This window comes from Phocoena phocoena, chromosome 1 (genome assembly GCF_963924675.1).
Source record: "Phocoena phocoena chromosome 1, mPhoPho1.1, whole genome shotgun sequence".
Taxonomy (NCBI): domain Eukaryota; kingdom Metazoa; phylum Chordata; class Mammalia; order Artiodactyla; family Phocoenidae; genus Phocoena; species Phocoena phocoena.
In genome coordinates, this window is record NC_089219.1 from 157,251,856 (window position 1) to 157,272,082 (window position 20,227).

General features: G+C 37.9%; 1 protein-coding gene across 2 annotated transcripts in view; it reads left to right on the forward strand.

Moving 5' to 3' along the window:
* The window catches only part of WDR64 (WD repeat domain 64), a 150,368-nt gene that overhangs the window by 5,934 nt on the left and 124,207 nt on the right, over positions 1 to 20,227 (forward strand). For both annotated transcript variants that reach the window (XM_065883312.1, XM_065883323.1), the window contains exons 2-3: positions 327 to 457; positions 17,743 to 17,845. In XM_065883312.1, the coding sequence (XP_065739384.1) occupies positions 327 to 457; positions 17,743 to 17,845 (234 nt within the window). The remainder of the gene's footprint in view (positions 1 to 326; positions 458 to 17,742; positions 17,846 to 20,227) is intronic.

Below are 20,227 nucleotides of genomic sequence, written 5' to 3' on the forward strand. Positions count from 1 at the left end.
ACACTCCTGTTAGTAAAACTTTTTCCCAATAGGAAAGAAGTAATTCACTTTCTTATCTTTGTATTCCTGAACAAAATGCCCAAAATAATTGAGACAAAATCTATGGAGGAGATACTAAACACCAAAGTAAAATATTTTCTTCTAAGTAATATTCTAGCCAAAAGCCTAGTTATGTTCCCATGAAAAGATCTTTAAACTTTAGTAGAATATGGTTTTTATAGGTTGAAATAATGAAATAGATTAGAAAATGGGGAAAAAGCAGCTGAAAAATGCAATATATTTCTTTGAATTTTATGACAATGTTCTTGTGCTTTGTTACAATGCAGATGCAATTGATTACGACAAGTTTTATGCGACCGTACAGGAACTCTTTGGTCCAGAAGTGAAGAATCAAGATGCGAAATGCTTTTACAGGAAACTCTGCAACAACCCTGATGCGTCTATAGACTGGTGTGAGGTAGTCATTTTTCATGTTTGTAATATGAAATCCAGGTATTATTTTTCTTTGTTCAGCAAAAATAATTAAAGTGTTGCTCCCACAGGGGTTAAACCCACAGTGTGTGTGTGGCACATTTAAATGCCTATGCCCATAAAGGCATGGCACTGCCCATAATTAAAAGAGAGTAAGGCAGACAGATGTTTGACCTTCATTACATTCTAAATGAGGTATTCTTTTTCAGTAGTGGCAGTTTATACAAATTTCAGTGTATCCATATTTTTAAGGGAAGAAAAAGGCTGAGGTTGACCAACTGTTTCCAATCAGGCATTTTCTGATTGGTACAGTATTGACTCCTTAGATATCACTCTGGTGTTGTTGGAAGAACATATAGAAGCACGTTTGGTTGCAAAGTAATCTATGAACTATGGAAAAGGAGGAGGGAAAGACTCCAGTCCTCATTTAAACTCACAGAAGACTACATTCTATAGATTTGTTTCTAAATCTAAAAGGATTTGAGGTAACTTAAATTGAAAAAATTGCACACTGCATACAGAGTAATCAAAATGATTTTTAAATTATCTGGCTCTCTCTGAAAAATCAGTGGATATAGTAAGCAAAAGAAAAAGCAAGGATTTAATGGGTTTGACTATCACATTTAAGGAGCTGGTAAATATGTATAAATAGAACTTTGAATCCAAGATATAGAAAAGATACATCTCAACTATACACAGGGCCATCACCAAATTGACCATGGGGAAAGCTAAAAGTAACATTTCAATAAATTCCAATATAATAAAATTATAAACCAATAATAAATGATAGCTCAAATCCCCAAAACCAAGCAAACAAACAAATTCATCAATTAATTTTGGGAAGAAAACTGCAAACAAAAAAATGTTTCTATTAAGCCTTTAAAGAACATGTAATTCCCACATTGAAACTGAGAAAGACCCTGCGGGACCTTCCCGGTGACAGAATCCTCTGTGTCCCTGCTAATTGTTGATTGGGAAAAGCAGCTGTAGAAATACACCATGACCTCCTAGGCCCTCCATGTAGAACAAAGAATAGGCCTTAACAGTTAATGTTTGGGGAAGCAAAGAATGCAGAAACAAAGATAGGAGATTCAGGCAGGAGAGTAGCCATAACTTAAGCAGTTATGGCTGTAACTTAAACAGTTAAACATAATAACTCAGTCAGAAAGACTCCTAGTTCTGTTTCAAAGGTAAAGATAAGTCTGAAGCACATCCCTAAGTTGTTCTGAAGATACTAAAACCCCCACTAGTTTAACTGTAAGTTAACCAGAAGTTACCTGCATCAGTATGCCTCCAGCATGTAGCCCCCAGACTGGTTAGAGCCAGAAAACTGAAAATTGAGATTCCAAGACATCAGCTAATCAGGGAATTGAGCACAAGCTGATCACATACCCTGATTCTCTGCATCTGACTTATTTTACTTAGCATATTATCCTCAAGGTCCAGCCATGTTTTTGTAAACAGCAGGATTTCCTTTTATCTAAACTTAGCAACTTCAAGAAAGCATTTGACAAAATTCAACATCCATTCATGACAGAAATTCTTACCAAAGTGGGTATAGAGGAAACATACCTCAACATCATAAAAGCCATTTATGACAAACCCATAGCCAATATAATACTCAATGATGGAAAGCTGAAACCTTCCCACTAAAATCTGGAACAAGACAAGAACGCCCACTCTCACCACTTCCATTCAACGTTGTATTGGAAGTTCTTGCCACAGCAATCATACAAGAAAAAGAAATGAAATGTATCCAAATTGGAAGAGAGGAGGTAAAAACTGTTACTATATGCAGATGGCATGATACTATATAAAGAAAATCCTAAGGACTCCACACAAAAACTACTAGATCTAATAAATGAATTCAGCAAAGTAGCAGGATACAAGATTAACATTCAGAAATTGGTTGCATCTCCTTACACTAACAATGAAAGATCAGAAAGGGAATGTAAAAAAATAATACCTTTTAAAATTGCACCAAAAAATAAATTAATTAATTAAATACCTAGGAATAAACCTGATCAAGGAGGTGAAAGATTTGGTGAAAGTCTTTCAGGTGAAAGACACTGAGAACTATAAAACATTAATAAAGGAAATTAAAGATGATTCAAAGTGGAAAGATATCCCATGCCCTTGGATTCGAAGAATTAATATTGTTAAAATGTCAATACTACCCAAAGCAATCTGCAGATTTAATGCAATCCCTATCAAATTACCATGACATTTTTCACAGAACTAGAGCAAATAATATTAAACCTTATATGGAACCACAAAGGACCCAGAATTGCCAAAGCAGTCCTGAGGGGGGGGGGAAATGTGGGAAGCATAACTCTCCCAGACTTCAGACAATACTACAAAGCTACAGTAATCAAAACAGCGTGGTATTGGCACAAAAACAGACATACAGATCAATGGAACAGAATGGAGAGCCCAGAAATAAACCCACACACCCATGGTCAGTTAATCTTTGACAAAGGAGGCAAAAATGTACAATATAAAAAAGACAGTGAGTGGTGCTTGAAAGTTGGACATCTGCATATAAATCAACAAAGTTAGAACACACCCTCATACCATGCACAAAAATAAACTATGGCTTAAAGACTTAAACATAAGACATGAAACCATAAAGCTCCTAGAAGAGAGGATAGGCAATATATTCTCTGACATAAATTGTACCAACAATTTCTTAGGTCAATCTCCCAAGGAAATATAAATAAAAACAAAAGTAAACAAATGGGACCTAATCACACTTACAAGCTTTTGCACAGTGAAGGAAACCATAAAAAAAAAAAAAAGAAAAGAAAAGACAACTGATGGAATGGGAGAAAATATTTGCAAAAGATGCAGCTAACAAGGGCTTAATCTCCAAAATATACAGTTCATACAACTCAACAACAACAAATAGATATTTCTCCAAAGAAGACATACAGGCACATGAAAAGATGCTCAACATCATTAGTTATTAGAGAAATGCAAATCAAAACTACGAGATACCACCTCACACTGGTCAGAATGGCCATCATTTAAAAAATCTATAAATAACAAATGTCGGAGAGGGTGTGGAGAAAAGGGAACCCTCCTACAATGTTGGTAGGAATGTAAGTTAGTGTAGCCACTGTGGAAAACAGTATGGAGGTTTCTCAAAAGACTAAAAATAGAACCATCATATGATCCAGAAATCCCACTCTTGGGCATATACCCAGATAAAATTATACCCACCTCTATGTTCATAACAACACTATTCACAATAGCCAAGACACGGAAACAACCTAAATGTCCATCAGCAGATGAACGGATAAAGAAGATGTGGTGTATATGTATACAATGGAATACTACTCAACCATAAAAAAAAATGAAATAATGCCATTTGCAGCAACATGAATGCAGGTAGAGATTATCATACTAAGTGAAGTAAGTCAGAAGGGGAAAGACAAATACCATATAATATCACTTATATGTGGAATCTAAAATATGGCACAAATGAACCTATCTATGAAACAGAAACAGACTCACAGACATAGAGAACAGACTTGTGGTTGCCAAGGGGGAGGGGGGAGGGGAGGGAAGGACTGGGAGTTTGGGGTTAGTAGATGCAAACTATTACATTTAGAATAGATGGACAACGAGGTCCTACTGTATAGCACGGGGAACTACATCCAATCTTCTCGGATAAAACATAATGGAAAAGAATATAAAAAAAAGTATATATGTGTAAAACTGAGTCACTTTGCTGTACAGCAGAAATTAGCACAACATTGTAAATCAACTATACTTCAATTTAAAAAAGAGAGAATAAAAAGAAGAAACATTTATTATCTCACAAGTGCCATAGATCAGGAGTCTGGGCACAGCTTAATTGGGTCCTCTTCTCAGGGTCTCACAAGGCTGCAATCAAGGTATTCTCATTTAGAGGCTTGACTAGAGGAAAATCTGTTTCCAAGCTAATTCAGAGAGTTGGCAGAATTCAGTTACTTGTTTTTGTATGACTGAAGGACTCATCTCTTTATTGGCTGGAGGCTGGAGACTGGAAGCTGCCCTCATGTCCTAGAGGCTGTCTGCAGTTCTCTGCCACATAGCCCTCTACATAGTTCACCAATTTGCTTCCTCAAGGCTAGCAGTAGAATCTCTATCTCCATAGTCCATGAAGACAGAGTCTTAAATAATATAATTATGAGAGAAACAGCCCATTTCATTTGCTTTATTCTTTTGGTTAAAAGCAAGTCACAAGTTCTATGCATACTCAAGGGATGGAGATGATACAAAGGTGTGACTCATTGTATGTGTGTGGTGAGGAGTCACATTAGGATGTGTTCACCAGAGAGACTTACTAGGAATATATTTAATCAAGGATCATATTTGATAGTGAAATACTAGAAACACTCCCATTAAAGTCAAGAACAAGAAAAGGATGCCTATTATCACCACTAGTCTTCAACATTTTATTGGAGGTTGTAAGTAAAGAAAAAAAAGTGATATGTAATAATCTATGAAAAAATACAAAATTGTCATTATTTGTGTATGATGTCTATTAGGCATATACAAGAGAATCACATTGTTAGCTATCAGAAGTAAGATGAAAGTTCAAGAGAATTCAATGAAGATAAACATGCAAGAATCAGTAACTTTCATAAACGTCAGCAATAACCCTTACAACACACACATAAAGCTAACAGGAAAAAAAGATTCCATTTGCAAGAGAAACAAATAGCAGAAAATATTATGGGATAAATCTATTAAGGAATGTATAAGGTTATGACATTTTACTGAAGGAATAAGAGAAAATCTGGAAATTGGGAGACTCAATTTGTAAAGAAAAAAATGGTCCTCAAATTAACTTATAGATTTAATAGAATTCCTCAGGGATTGGCCAAAATAGCAGAGTAGGAAGGTTCTGAGCTTACCTCATTCGATGTGCACACCAAAATTACAACTATTTAAAGAGCAGCTACTGATGTCTTTTGCTGAAGACTAGCAGAAAAAATCTTCTACAACTAAAGATATAAAGAAGAAACAACAAGATGGATAGGAGGAGAGGAGTCATGGGATAGTCAAAACCCATACCCCTGGGCAGGTGACCCAGAAATGGGAGAATAATCATAATTGCAGAGGTTCTCCCCAAGGAGCAAGGGGTCCAAACCCCACAGTGAACACCCCATCCAGGGGTCCTTCACCAGGATGATGAGCCCCCAGAATATTTGCCTTTGAAGGTCAGTGGGGCTTACTTTCAGGAGAGCCAGAGGACTGTGGGAAATAAAGACTCCACTCATAAAGGGCACACATAAAATCTCACACACTATGGGACCCTGGACAGAAGCAGTAATGTGAAAAGAGCACGGGTCATAACCACTTGCTGATTTTGGAGAGCCTCTCAGAGAGGCAAGTTGCAGCTGGGACTCACTGAGGGGACATACACATGGGCAGCAGACCGTTTTGGGATCTCATACCATAATGAAGACACTAGTGCTAACAAGTGCCATTTTGGAATCCTTCCTCTAGCTTATTAGCAGGACCTGTCCTGTCCACCAGTCGGTTGGCACCAGTCCTGGGATGCCCCAGGCCAAGCAGCTAGCTGGGAAGGGACCCAGCCCCACCCACCAGCAGGTCAGCTGCCATAAGACCCCCTGAGATGTCAGTTGCTCCAGGACTCAGTCCCTCCCACCAGAGGGCCCAAGACATGGTCTCACCCACCAGTTGGATAGCACTCACCCCAGGACCCCTGGGACCCCACAGCCAGCCATCGGACCCAGCCTCACCCACCAGTGGGTGAACACAAACTATGGGAGCCCCAGGCCTCTCAGTCAGAGACCCCAGGACCCAGTTCTGTCAACCAATGGGTCAGCACTAGACCCAGGGCCGAATCTCACCCACCAGTGGGCAGACACCAAGCCTGGGACCCCCTGGGCCACAACCCAACCCACAAGTAGGTGAATACCAACCCCAGGACCACTAAGTCCTTACAGCCAGCCAGACAGGACCCAGCTACCCACCAGCAGCTGGCAGCCTCTACACAAGGCAGGGCCTGACAACCAGCTGCACTGGGAACCAGCCACAGTAGACAGCCTGTCACAACAGAATGACCCACGCCACCCACATAGAGGGTACCCCTGGAGCATATACTCTGATGACCAGAGAGGAATGTGCTATTGGTCCTCATAGGATATTTCCTACATAAGTCCACTTCTCCAAAACTGGGAAATATAACCAACCTACAAAATACATAGAAATAAAAACAGAGCAAAATGAGGCAACAGAGGAATATGTTCCAGACAAAGGAACAAAATAAAATCTGAGAAGAACTAAGTGAAGTGGAAATAATATACCCAATAAAAGTTCAAGGTAGGGCTTCCCTGGTGGTGCAGTGGTTGAGAGTCTGCCTGCTGATGCAGGGGATGCGGGTTTGTGCCCCGGTCCGGGAAGATCCCATATGCTGTGGAGTGGCTGAGGCCGTGAGCCATGGCTGCTGAGCCTGCACGTTTGGAGCCTGTGCTCTGCAATGAGAGAGGCCACAACAGTGAGAGGCCCGTGTACCGCAAAAAAAAAAAAAAAAGTTCAAGGTAATGATCACAATGATAATCAAATAACTCGGGAGAACATTGGATGAACAGAGTGAGAAGTTTAACAAAGAGTTAGAAAATACAAAGGACAAAATAGAGATGAAAAACACAACAATTGGAATTAAAAATACACTAAAAGGTATCAACAGTAGAGTAGATGATACAGAGGCATGTTCGGCAAACTGAAAGACAGAGTAGTAGAAATCATTCAAGCTGAAAGGAAAAAAGAATTTTAAAAAGTGATAACAGGGCTTCCCTGGTGGCGCAGTGGTTGAGAGTCCGCCTGCCGGTGCAGGGGACGCGGGTTCGTGCCCCGGTCTGGGAAGATCCCACATGCCCCGGAGCGGCTGGGCTCGTGAGCCATGGCCGCTGAGCCTGCGCGTCCGGAGCCTGTGCTCCACAACGGGAGAGGTCACAACAGTGAGAGGTCCGCGTACCGCAAAAAAAAAAAAAAAAAAAAAAAAAAGTGATAACAGTTTAAGAGACTTCTGAGACATCAAGTATACTAATATTTGCATTATTGGGGTCCCAAAAGGAGAAGAGAGAAATGGGCAGAAAACATATGTGAAGACATAATAGGTGAAAACGTTCCTAACCTGGGGAAGGAAACAGACATCCAGGTCTAGGAAGCGTAGAGAGTCCCAAACAGGATCAACCCAAAGAAGACCACACCAAAACACCCTGTAATTAAAATGGCAAAAATTAAAGATTAAGAGAGAATATTAAAAGCAGCAAAGGAAAAGCAACAAGTTACCCACAAGGCCACTCCCAGGAGGCTATCAGCTGACTTTTCAGCAGAAGCTCTGCAGGCCAGAAGGGAATGACACAACATATTTAAAGTGATGAAGGGAAAAACCTACAAACAAGAATACTCTACCCAGCAAGGCTATTATTCAGCTTTGAAAGTGAGAAAAAAGACAAGCAGTAGCTAAAAAATCTCAGCACCACAAAACCAGCTTTACAAGGAATATTAAAGGGACTTCTCTAAGTAGAAAGGAAAGGGCACAACTAGGAATATGAAAATTACAAAAGGAAAAACTCATTGGAAAAGGCAAATATGCAGCAAAAGTACTAGATCAACCACTTATAAAGGTAACAGAAAGGTTAAAAGACAAAAATAGTAAAATCATCTCTATACACAATAAGTAATTAAGTGATACTCAAAACAAAAGTATGTAAAATAGGATGCCAAAAGCAGTAAACTTGGGAGGGGGAGTAAAAATGCAGGGCTGTTAAAATGTGTTCAAACTTAAGAGATCAATAACTTAAAATAATAACATATCTATCTAGCTATCTGGATATATAGATCGCTACATATAAATCTCGTATGGTTTGGCTAACCACAAACCAAAAATCTATAATTGATACATGCACAAAAAAGATAAAGTAATTCAAAGATAATGTTAAAGAAGTCATCAAATCACAAGAGATCAAAAAAAAAAGGAACGGAACCAAAACCCCTACAAAACAACCCCCAAACAGTGAACAAAATGGCAATAAGTACATATCTATCAATAATTACTTTAAATATAAGTATTTATATTTATAAAGTATAAAATGTAAAAAAATAAGTGTATATTATATTTATTTATAAATACTCCAATCAAAAGATATAGAATTGATACAAGACCAAAATATATGCTGCTTACAAGGGACTCACTTCATATCTAAAGATACAAACAGACTGGAAGTGAGGGGATGGAAAAAGATATTCCATGCAAATGAAATGAAAAGAAAGCCAGTACAGCAATACTTAGACAAAACAGACTTTAAAACAAAACTGTAACAAGAGACAAAAAAGGTCATTACATAATGATCAAGGGATAAATACAAGAAGTTATAGCACTTGTAAATATATACATACCCAACATAGGAGCACCTAAATACATAAAGCAAAGATTAACAGACATAAAGGGAGAAATTGACAGTAACACGATAATAGTAGGAGACTTTTAACACCCCACTTACAAGAATGGACAGATCATCCAGACAGAAAGTCAGTAAGGAAACATTGGTCTTAAATGACACATTAAACCAGATAAACTTAATAGGTCTATATATAACATTCCATACAAAGGCAGCAGAATACACATTCTTTTTTAAAATTTTTGCAACTTTTAATTTTATTTTATTTTTTAAATTGAAGTATAGTTGATTTACAATGTTTCAGGTGTACAGCAAAGTGATTCACACACACACACACACACACACACACACACACACACACACACATATATATATATATATTCTTTCAGATTCTTTTCCATTATAGGTTATTACAAGATATTGAATATAGTTCCCTGTGCTATACAGTAGGTCCTCATTGCTTATCTATTTTATATAAGAATACACATTCTTTTCAAGTGTACATGGAACATTCTCCAGGACAGAGAAGGACAAATACTGTAATTTTTCACTATGTGGAATTTAAAAACTCAACAAATGAACAAATATAACTAAATAGAAACAGAATCATAGATACAGAGAAAAAACATGTGGTTTCCAGAGGGGAGGCCTGTGGGGGGAGGTAAGAAATAGGTGAGGGAGATGAAGAGATACAAACTTCCAGTTATGAAATAAGTGAGCCACAACTATGAATTATACAGTGTGAGGAATATAGTCATAACTATATAATATCTTTGTATGGTGGCAGATGACAAATAGATTATCACGGTTATTGTTTTGAAATGTGTAGAAACACTGAATTTCTATGTTGTGTACCAGGAACTAACATAGTGTTGTAGGTCATTTATACTTCAAAAACAAACAAAGGATATCAGATTTGTGTTTACTGAGGTGCGGGGTGGGAGTAGGGAGAATTGGCTGAAAGTGGTCAAAATATACAAACTTCCAGTTATAAGATGAAGGAGTATTAGGGATGTAATGTACAACACGATAAATATAATTAACACTGCTGTAGGTTACATATGAAAGTTGTTAAGAGAGTAAACCCTAAGAGTTCTCGTCACAAGGAAAAATATTTTTTCTACTTTAATTTTATATCCATGAGATGATGGATGCTCACTAAATGTATTTAGGTCATAATTCCATGATGCATGTAAGTCAAATCATTATGCTGCACACCTTAAACTTATACAGTGCTGTATATCAATTATATCTCTAAAACTGGAAGACAAAAATTAATAGAATTACAATAAAACTGATTTTTGGAATTAATACAGCTAAACTAATACATAGCCCAGCACACCAGTAATTGAATTTCAATACAACCTTGTATTTTTGATAATTCTTATAAATATTTTAGGTTGCTTATGTTAATTGAAAAACTAACAAACTTCTGGTGAGCAATTACAAAGCCTTGGACACCTGTAGATGAGCATGAAGATTCTACTGTGGAGTATGTTTCTGAAGTATGTTCTTTTTTGCAAGAAATGAAAAGTAAAAGTATGTCTTTTACTTAGATCTGTACTTGATTATGACATCGAAAGAGAAAATATGAAAGCAAAATATATATGAAAACATCTAAATTAGGTCATGATAGACATGAAAAGGGGTTACTGGGATACAAGTTTCATATGTCAAAGAGAATGAATTCTGATTGCTGAGCTTATGAGGGGTCTTTTTCTTTCTCTCTTCTTTCTTTCCCCCTTCCTTTTTTCCTCCCTCCCTCCCTTCCTTCCTTCCTTCCTTCCGTGGTTTGTGTGCTTGAATTTCAAATGCAATAGTTTCAGACCACTAAGAATGCAAAAATGAGTGTATAACAAATAATTCATGTCAATATCAATAATTTATGCCTTTCAGGAAGTTACATAAGTCTGTTTATATTATATTACACACTTAGATTCAGGAAATCAATGCTCTAAAAATGTCCCATAATGACAACAAATGAGACACAGTATAGTTCATTTTTACATGGAATTCTACATCAGCTGAGAATTTGGCCTCTGTGTATTTTGTAGGGATATCTGTTTTGAGGAAAGATAATTATGTTACAAATTTTTGTTATTGTAAATAAATAAAGCACTTTCTTGTCCTTGCAGAAAAACAAAACAAAACAACCCCAAAAAACAAAAACAACAACAACAAAAACTAAATTCAGACTTTTCATGGTGTAGATGAGGAAATTGAGCCTCAGTGTCTCCCTCATCCATTCCTTCTTTTTCTTCTTCTCTTTCCCTTTTCAGCTAGAACATCGTGATCATCTTACTTTTTTTCCCAAAACCTCCCATGCATGTTCTCATTTAATCTTCACAACAGCCCCATGATGTAGATTATGGAGGATAATATTATTGCAATAATAAAGAGGAAGAAAATGAAGCACAGAAAGGTTAACTGACTTGTCTAAAGCCACACAAAAAAATTGGCTTTGGTCTTGGAGTTGAGATTTTCTCCCTCTCTATATAGCAATTTCAAATTACATTATCCTGTTACATCCCTTGGGTTCCTATAAATTATATGCAAGTTTTAGAAAAATTTGTGACCAACGTCTGGCACACTGTATGTATATGAAGAATAACTTTGAAAAAATGGTGCAGGAAGTTTTTTATTTTTCTGTCATTTTCCTCACAAACTATCTGTGCCAGTGCTCCTAAGAGGCATTTCTATTTCAAGCCATGTGACTTAGCCTTTCTGGGCTTCAGATCTGTCATCTGTAAAATGGAAATTCAATGCTGGAAGACTAATTTCATTTCAGTATGAAATGAAATTAGTCTTTTTTATCAGACAGTCAGTCTTATCAGGTAGTACAAACTAGGTTTATTCTTTTGAAGTCTGGCACAAACATACAAACCTGATTGGATATAAATCTCTTTGTTGTAGCAATGGCACAAAAAGGTATACCTTCTTTTCCTAGGTTTTAGATGCAAATGTACTTTAAAAAATTGATACTTATAGAATAATGAAACCTTAGAACTCAACTCTCATCTGGACCTGCCTCTTTAATTTATAGTGAGAGAAATTAGATGTAAAGAGATCTAAAGAAATGTGATTGTCTTAAATTTATAAAGCCAGTCAGTAGAAGATTCTGGTATTGATACAATCTTCTTTTCCTACAATAGTGTGTTAGTCTAAATTTCCAGTGAGCAATTCGTAAACATGTTCCTTCCAGGAGCACACCCAGTTAATTCAAAGAAGAGCCATAAAGCACCATCTGGGATGCCTATAACTGTGTTCCCCCAAAGTGAATTTAAAATGAACTACTATAAATCTAAAACTATTTGCTGACTTCAAAATTGTGAAAAGAATGCTCCAGGATAGGTTAAAAAATGAGTTGCCTACTGATTTTTATTTTCCTCTGCTTTTTATTTTCTCCAAACATTCTACATTGAACATGTGTTCCTTATGTAATCCTAAAAAAAAAAAAAAGTGTAGTTAAAAAGATGGATTACTTAATGCATGGAGCAAGCCCTTGAAATAACACAGTTAAAAGAAAATTAATACTCTAAAGCATCATTAATAGTCATAAAATACTCTAAGCATGTCACAATTACTAGACTGAAATTTAAACTACTGAAAGAGAAATTTGAGATCCATGAGGCTATATAGCCCATCACAAGAAAGGAGATATTTTCTCCTCTTTAAAAACATTATTTGAAACATTTCCTTTCAAAATGTAATAACTTTAGCTGTCTCTTCAGAAGGAGTTTATCTCATATAATGTCTCTTAAATTTTTCCTCAATTAATTTTAGTAATTTGATGTTTTTAGTGTTCTTTGGAAATTGGTTATGGTAAGCATTGTAGTATTGTGTTACTATAAGCTTAAAAATAGCAAAATGTATGATTTCCATAAGAGCAGATGTTGTACAGGATGGCACCTATCATAGATGTGACTGTAAACCACATGTATGACAGATTGCATGGCTGATGTGCCATCTGGGAAGGCAGCAAAGGTGCCCAGTGGACAGCTTTGAACTTGCAAAGAGGACATTAACGTGGAAATATTAATTCCCTTTGTCATTTCATATTATTATCTGAAAATTCTCTCACACTATTATCTGAGGTTAAATTGGCTGCTAATGTTGGTCTTTTTGCTGTATTTTGCACAAATAACTTACTGTACTGAAATGCATTTATAAAAGGAGGATGTGATAGGCAGAATGCTAAAAAGGTGTCCCCCACCCCCGCTACCTGCCCCAAGATTCCTGTTCCCTGGTTATCCAATCAAATATCAAAGTAATTTAGGTACTGCTGTGAAGGGACTTTGCAGATGCAATTAAGATGACTAATTAATTACCTTAAGATAGGGAGATTGTCCTGGATTATCTGGGCGGGCCCAATGTAATCACATAAGTCCTTAAAAAGAGAAGAAGGCAGAAGAAGATTCTAAATGTGGAGAATTTAAGTACCATTGCTTGTGCTGAGATGCAGGGGCCCATGTAGTAGGACTGAAGAGAGGCCTCTAAAAGGTAAGGGCAGCCCCACCTGACAACCAGCAAGGAAATGAGTACCTCGGGCCAAGCACCTGAATGAGCTTAGAAGCAGACTCCCAAGTCTTCAGTAAAGAATGCGTCTCTATTGACATCTTGATTTTGCCATGTGAGACCCATGTTGGACTTCTAACCCGTGGAACTATGAGCTAATACATGAGTGTTGTTTTAACACACTTAGTTTGTGGTAATTTGCTTCCACAGCAATAGGAAACTAATACAGAGGGGAGACTGTCAAAGATCAGAAAGAGTGTGTCTGTTGTTACAACCAGCAAAAAGCAAACTTAACAGCAATGGAAGGAGGTTGCAATATTGGGAGTAGGAAGCTGGAGAAGAGGAAAGCAAGAAAAGGACTAAGGACTATGATCTATAATTATAATTACCTTTGGAAGGTTTGCTGTATTTTTCTTTTTAGAAGATGTTGGGGGTAGGAGTTTATTAATTAATTAATTTATTTTTGCTGTGTTGGGTCTTTGTTTCTGTGCGAGGGCTTTCTCTAGTTGTGGCAAGTGGGGGCCACTCTTCATCGCGGTGCGTGGGCCTCTCACTATCGTGGCCTCTCTTGTTGTGGAGCACAGCCTCCAGACGCGCAGGCTCAGTAGTTGTGGCTCACGGGCCTAGTTGCTCCGCGGCACGTGGGATCCTCCCAGACCAGGGCTCGAACACGTGTTCCCTGCATTAGCAGGCAGATTCTCAACCACTGCGCCACCAGGGAAGCCCCTGTATTTTTGTTTTTAAGATGAGAGAGATTCCAACATGCTGAAAGGAAGGCGGTAGAAAGAGAGAGATAGAAGATACTGAGGGAAAAAAAGAGCCAATCTCTGAAGATGAAAGGGGATGAGTTGCAAAGAATACATGGAGAGATGAGTCTAGGAAAGGAGAAACACATCTTCCTTTAAAAGGGAGAAGAGAAGAAAGAATGAATCCAAAACCAGGTTAATTTTTGAATAGGGTGGCAGGAAATGCTAAGAAAGTTCTTGTCTGGAGACTTCTATCATCTGAAGTAGGAAATGAGGCCAGCTGCAAAGAGTAACAAGGAGCACATGTTTGATAAGACTGGAGAAGGTTTTACGTTGCTTTTGTGGACAATGTAATACAAGATCGCCCAGAGAAGCGTGGGATGATGGCTGGGCGGCACTGAAACCCCGGGAAGCTGGAGCTCGTGAATGATTCATGGCCCCACCCATAGGGCTGGGAGACTTTTTCTGTGGCTGATCAGCCACAGTAATTGGGGTGCAAGGAGCACAAGCAGTTGGCTTCCTTGCACCCAACTAGGAGTTGGGTTTCCTGCCAGGCCAATGCAGTGGTAGAAAAGGATGGAGGATTGTGGAAATGTGGAATTGAAGTGACAGACCACAGATTCTAAACTGAGTAAGAAAGGAAATGAAGGGCTTCCCTGGTGGCGCAGTGGTTGAGAGTCTGCCTGCTAATGCAGGGGACATGGGTTCGAACCCTGGTCTGGGAGAATCCCACGTGCCACGGAGCAACTAGGCCTGTGAGCCACAACTACTGAGCTTACGCATCTGGAGCCTGTGCTCCGCAACAAGAGAGGCCGCGATAGTGAGAGGCCCACGCACCGCGATGAAGAGTGGCCCCCGCTTGCCACAACTAGAGAAAGCCCTCGCACAGAAACGAAGACCCAATACAGCAAAAATAAATAAATTAATTAATAAACTCCTACCCCCAACATCTTCTTTAAAAAAAAAAAGGAAGGAAGTGAAGGCTGCAGGGACCTGATAAATGAGGAAGGGCAAGAGGCTGAATTTCCCTCTTAGTTCTGACTGGCTGAGAAGTCATATAAATCTTTCCCAGTGAGGTTCCACACACATCAATTTACTGCAGTACCCATCTGACTCGTCTTTTTCTTTTAGAAGAAACGTTTCCATTCCCAAGTGGACTGACAGTTTTAAAGTACTATCTCCAGAGAGAGCCTAATTTTCTCATTAGTGGTTATGGTCTTGATATAATTTATGATATTTTTCCTCTCTTCCATGAGACCTTCTTAATCTAGGCTTTCTAGTGATAATTATAGCTAATATTTTAAAAACAATTATTATATTCCAGACACAGTGCGAAATGCTCTACACACATTACATCATTTAACCACCATTAAAAAAAGCCCTCAGAAGTTTGACCTTTTATTCTGCTGATGAGAAAACTGAGACTTAAGGAGCTAAATGTATTTATCCAAGTTCTAAGTACCAGTCAGTTGGAGAGCCTGAACTCAAACACTGGACTGTCTGACTCCACAGTGCATGCTCTTGTCATAAGGCCATATTGTGGGTTCAAATGATACAGAATATCAGGGAACTATATTCAATATTCTGTGATAAACCAGAATGGAAAAGAATATGAAAAAGAATATATATGTATAACTGAGTCATTTTGCTGTACAGCAGAAATTAACACAACATTGTAAATCAACTATACTTCAATAACATTTTTTTTTTAAATGATACAGAACGTTGGAGAGGGGGAAATTTTCCCCTCTAACCTCTTGAGTTCTTGTGACTGGATTAACAATAAAATTGACACAAGACGGATTAACATGAGAAAAAGAAATTTTAATTTATGCACAGGGATGTCCCACAGAAATAGGATCTAAGAAGTGGCCAAAGCAGGCAGTTTTTTGTACTTTTTAGACAAAGAAACAATAAATTTGTGAGGAATTGAGAGGACAAAGAAATTTAGGTGTGGGGTGCCCATTAGTAAAGAATATAACAGAGTTTGGGCTTGGGGTAGTAAATTAAAGAAATAACAAGGTTTGTTTATATAGGCTTCTCCCTTCCAGGCACAAATTCTCTCTCTTTGTCAATAAGGGTGTCCCTTCTACCTCTGGATGCAGGCTGGTACATCCTTTCATGTGAAAGTGAAAGGGAGTGTACCTTTCACACAAAAACTTTATTTCCTGTTTTCAGGGAGACAGGAGGATCAGAGTGTCCCTCTTGTGTTGGCTGTTTCTTAAGTAACTTTAATTCATAATAATCGATATGCCATTGGCACACATTTTGGGTTGGCCTACTCTGGGCCCCAACAAGGGCTAAGTTGCCGATCAATGTATGTCTGTTAACTGGGTAATGCATCAATGAGTGATGGCAGGAAGTTGCAGGGACAAAAGATTCCTGTCCGCTCCAACAGAGATCTAGTGAAAGCTCTCTGCTTTCTCTTTTCTCAGTCCTTCAGAGGTAATTAGATACTAAATGCAGAGGTTCTGTACTCATGGAAAATTAGTGGCAATTTCTGAGAAGATAATAAATTACTTAAGCTTTTAATTGAATACTGCTTTTGCTGGTGGGAAGAAAACTGGAAAATACAAGAGAGTCTTTGATAATCTTCATCTTCCCAAAGAATGAAATCTAATTGTAGGAAATTATTAAGGCAGCTGGTCTATGTTGTTAGGTTTGAATGGGGGAGAATGTAAAGGAGGAAGTAGTAACATTTGTAAACCAACTGATGAAAGGACATGTTAATACATAATGCTAAGCCATCATCTAGCATCAAAATAGACAAATGTTATTAAAACAAACTGATATATAGTTGGTTTTGATTTACTTTCAATTGACTCATTTAGTCACTAGGTCCTTTATATGGAAAGTGTGGTCCCTCATGGGGAGCTTCTTAGAAATGCACACTCCCAGGCCTGAGTCATAACTGCACTTTAGTAGGATCCCAGTGGTTTGCATGCACACTTGAATTTCAGAAGCTCATTCTGTTTATTCACTACCAAGCACCAACTAGTCTCAAGTTTATAAGAAATACAGTGTGTCATTAACTTCTAAGGACTTTATTTCTGCTTATTCATAGACAACTGAAAAACAGCTATCTTATTTTTCAAATTCCTTGGAATTACATTATCTGACAATTTATTCACAAATAAAATGCACTTTTTTACTTCAAGATAAATCCATAAATCTTCCTGGACAAGATTTTTCGAAAATGGGTAGGAATGGTTATTTGAGAGTGGCCAAATCCATTGTCAGGATTTTCAGCTGAGACCCTGTCTGATGGAGGCTGATTTGATTTCCAAACAAGTGCCACCTCCTAATTGAACTGTCAGTCTGAGCAAGGATACCAGCCCAGTACGTCAGTTTATCTATTGGAAAGAAAAATCAATGACTGCTCAAAAATCATGCACCAGCAGCATGTGGTATGTTGAATACGTTAAACTGCCTTCTGATATTTATATCAGAACCCCTTGATACTTATAAATCAAGCTGTTGATTGTTAGTCCAAATTAAGACTTCAAATTCAACCAACATTAAATCTCTTACTTTACAGCCATTTCTGAGATATTGTGCATGTTTATATGTGTTGTTTGGGATTTTAGATCTTTGGATACTTCTCCTCTGAAGAAGATTCTCTTACTTCGCAAATGGATGAAGAAAATTTGGTTTTCCTCGTTTCTAGAAAACAACGAGTTGTAATTTCAGGTGATAATTTAAATTTCCCTAACAGATTAATGTGGGTTTTAATATTTTCTCAAAAATAAATATTGGGACTATAACATTTCCATTAAACCAGTTTTTATCTTATTTACTTGATCAATACTCTGTAACAAGAAAGGGGAGTGACATTTTCGAATGCAATATCAGAAGAAACTTGCAGTTGAGTTGGAAATATCATTGCTCTGAAGGACACTAAGTAAGGTATGTTAGGGAGGGAAATTCCCATTTTCCTGAAGAGGTTCAGATCTTAAGTTAAAGCTCTCTACAATGTCACCTCAATAATGCATGCTTTGGTGCCAAATGGATCATATTTTTTAAAATAAATATTCTTAAAATTGAATTTTCAAGTTTTCACTTATTAGAACTCTTTCCCACGTTCTCACCCTTAATTATCTTATGGAGGTTTAACGCTACACCTCTAAAACTGTAAATTTGGGCCAATCACAGAAGAGTGTTACCTCAGGTTAAGAGGTCTCCAGTTTACATATGTCATTTGTTTTAAAATTTGAAACTGGACCCCAGGAACTCATTTCCCTCTCCACTATTGACAGCTTGGGTTTTCTTTCCTTTCTTCCCTACAGGGAGGAAGAAGTCCAAGGTGAGGAAAGGCAAACCCTGGAATCTTCCCCGTCCTCCAGCATTTCATAGCAAATTCTGAGATGAAGGGCATAGTCTAGGTCAAATCTGGTGTTCCTTAAAAGAAAAAAAAAAAAAACCCAGTCCTTTGTGAGCAAAACCCACCCTTGTTTTTGACCCTTCCTTAGCCCAACCATAGGCCTCACCAGAGCCTAACCTCTGGGACCCTCCATGGGAACTATCATCAAAGAACAGAAGCAAGGGAGTTATCCCTGCTTCTGTCATCACTGAGTGAACAGTGGCCAGTGAGTAAGGGAGACATGTTGCTGGCATCCTAAATTAGAACTTTGAAAGCATCTTTATAGATAGCAGTTGGGTTCTGTAACTTGTTTATTCACTCAGCAAATAATTGTTAAGGTCTACTTTGTGGGCCAAGTAACTTTCTAAGTGCTGGGGACACAGCAATGAACAAACAATCATAAATCCCTGACGTCACGGAGTCTACATTCTAAAGGGGAGAGATAGACAATAAAAAAATCAAACAAGTAAATTAAGTGTTACAGAAAAAATAATAAAATAGGCAGGCTGTGGAGAAAAATAAAACAGGAGTGTGGGAAGAAGCTGGTTTGGAGAGATTTTAAATAGGATAGTTGAGGAAAACCTGAAGGAGTTATGAGAGCGAACCACACACTTCATGCTGGAGTGTAGTGGTAGGGGGACAGTAGTAGAAGATGAGGTTAGAGAGGCAACAGTGGCATGGGCACAGATGTCCAAGGACTTGTGGACATGCCAAAGACTTCCGAGTGAGACAGAAAGCTGTGAGAAGACTGCAGAGAGGAGAGAGGCCTGGCCTGAGTTACCCTTCAAATGTTCTGGTTTCTGTGATAAAAGTGGTCTATAGTGTGGAAGGAGTTGAAGCAAAGAGAATGATGGTGGCTTGGAATAAAATAATATTCTGTGCCTGTTTTTTCATTATTGACCCCTCCAAGGAATCTTTTGGACCTTTTTTTCTAATCTCATCCCAAATCCCCTCTCAACCTCCTTCCCCCTGACCCCCAGACATTTTAATACCTCAGATATACTGTGTATCGGTCTATGTACTGTATGTATATCTGAGCTTTTGACACAGAGAGTAAAACTCATTCACACACCACCGCCACCGCCACCCCCTGCCCAAGAACCAATTTGTACCCCTTTGGGAGCAATAATTTCTCTGTTGAGAATGCATGAATTAGGGGGATAATACTGGAGTATGAGATTTGTCCACTTGCTTTTCCTCTCTAAGAGTTTACAATTATAAAAACTTGATTTAAATCATCCTGGGAAGAGGCCCAGTATATGTGGCTTTATCATTCAGCACATAGGCAAAAAAACTTGAAAGTGTTTTTTTCAAAATGCATAAAGTAAAAAAAAAAAAAAAAAAGCCTTAATAACAGTATTAAAGTAGTTTCATTCTTTTGTACTGGAAAGCCTGAGATAGTATTAGGTTTTTATTCTGTGTAAATCACATGGTGATAGTTCAAAGAAAGAGCTCCTGAGATGTGAAGATCTTAAAATAGAAATGATTCTAAAAGACATTTGGAAAACTCATTCTCTGAAATGTACACATGGGGGTGGAATGGGGTATGATCTTACATTTTCTCTGGGAATTCATGCACCGTGTTTAGTTGGAAAACACTATAACGTCAGATTACTATCTCTAAGAATAATTAAAAAGCAATAGTTGCTCATTTTTTGGTTTTATTCCACTTTAATTTTTAAGTAACTAAAGCCTTTCTAGCAAAAAGTTGG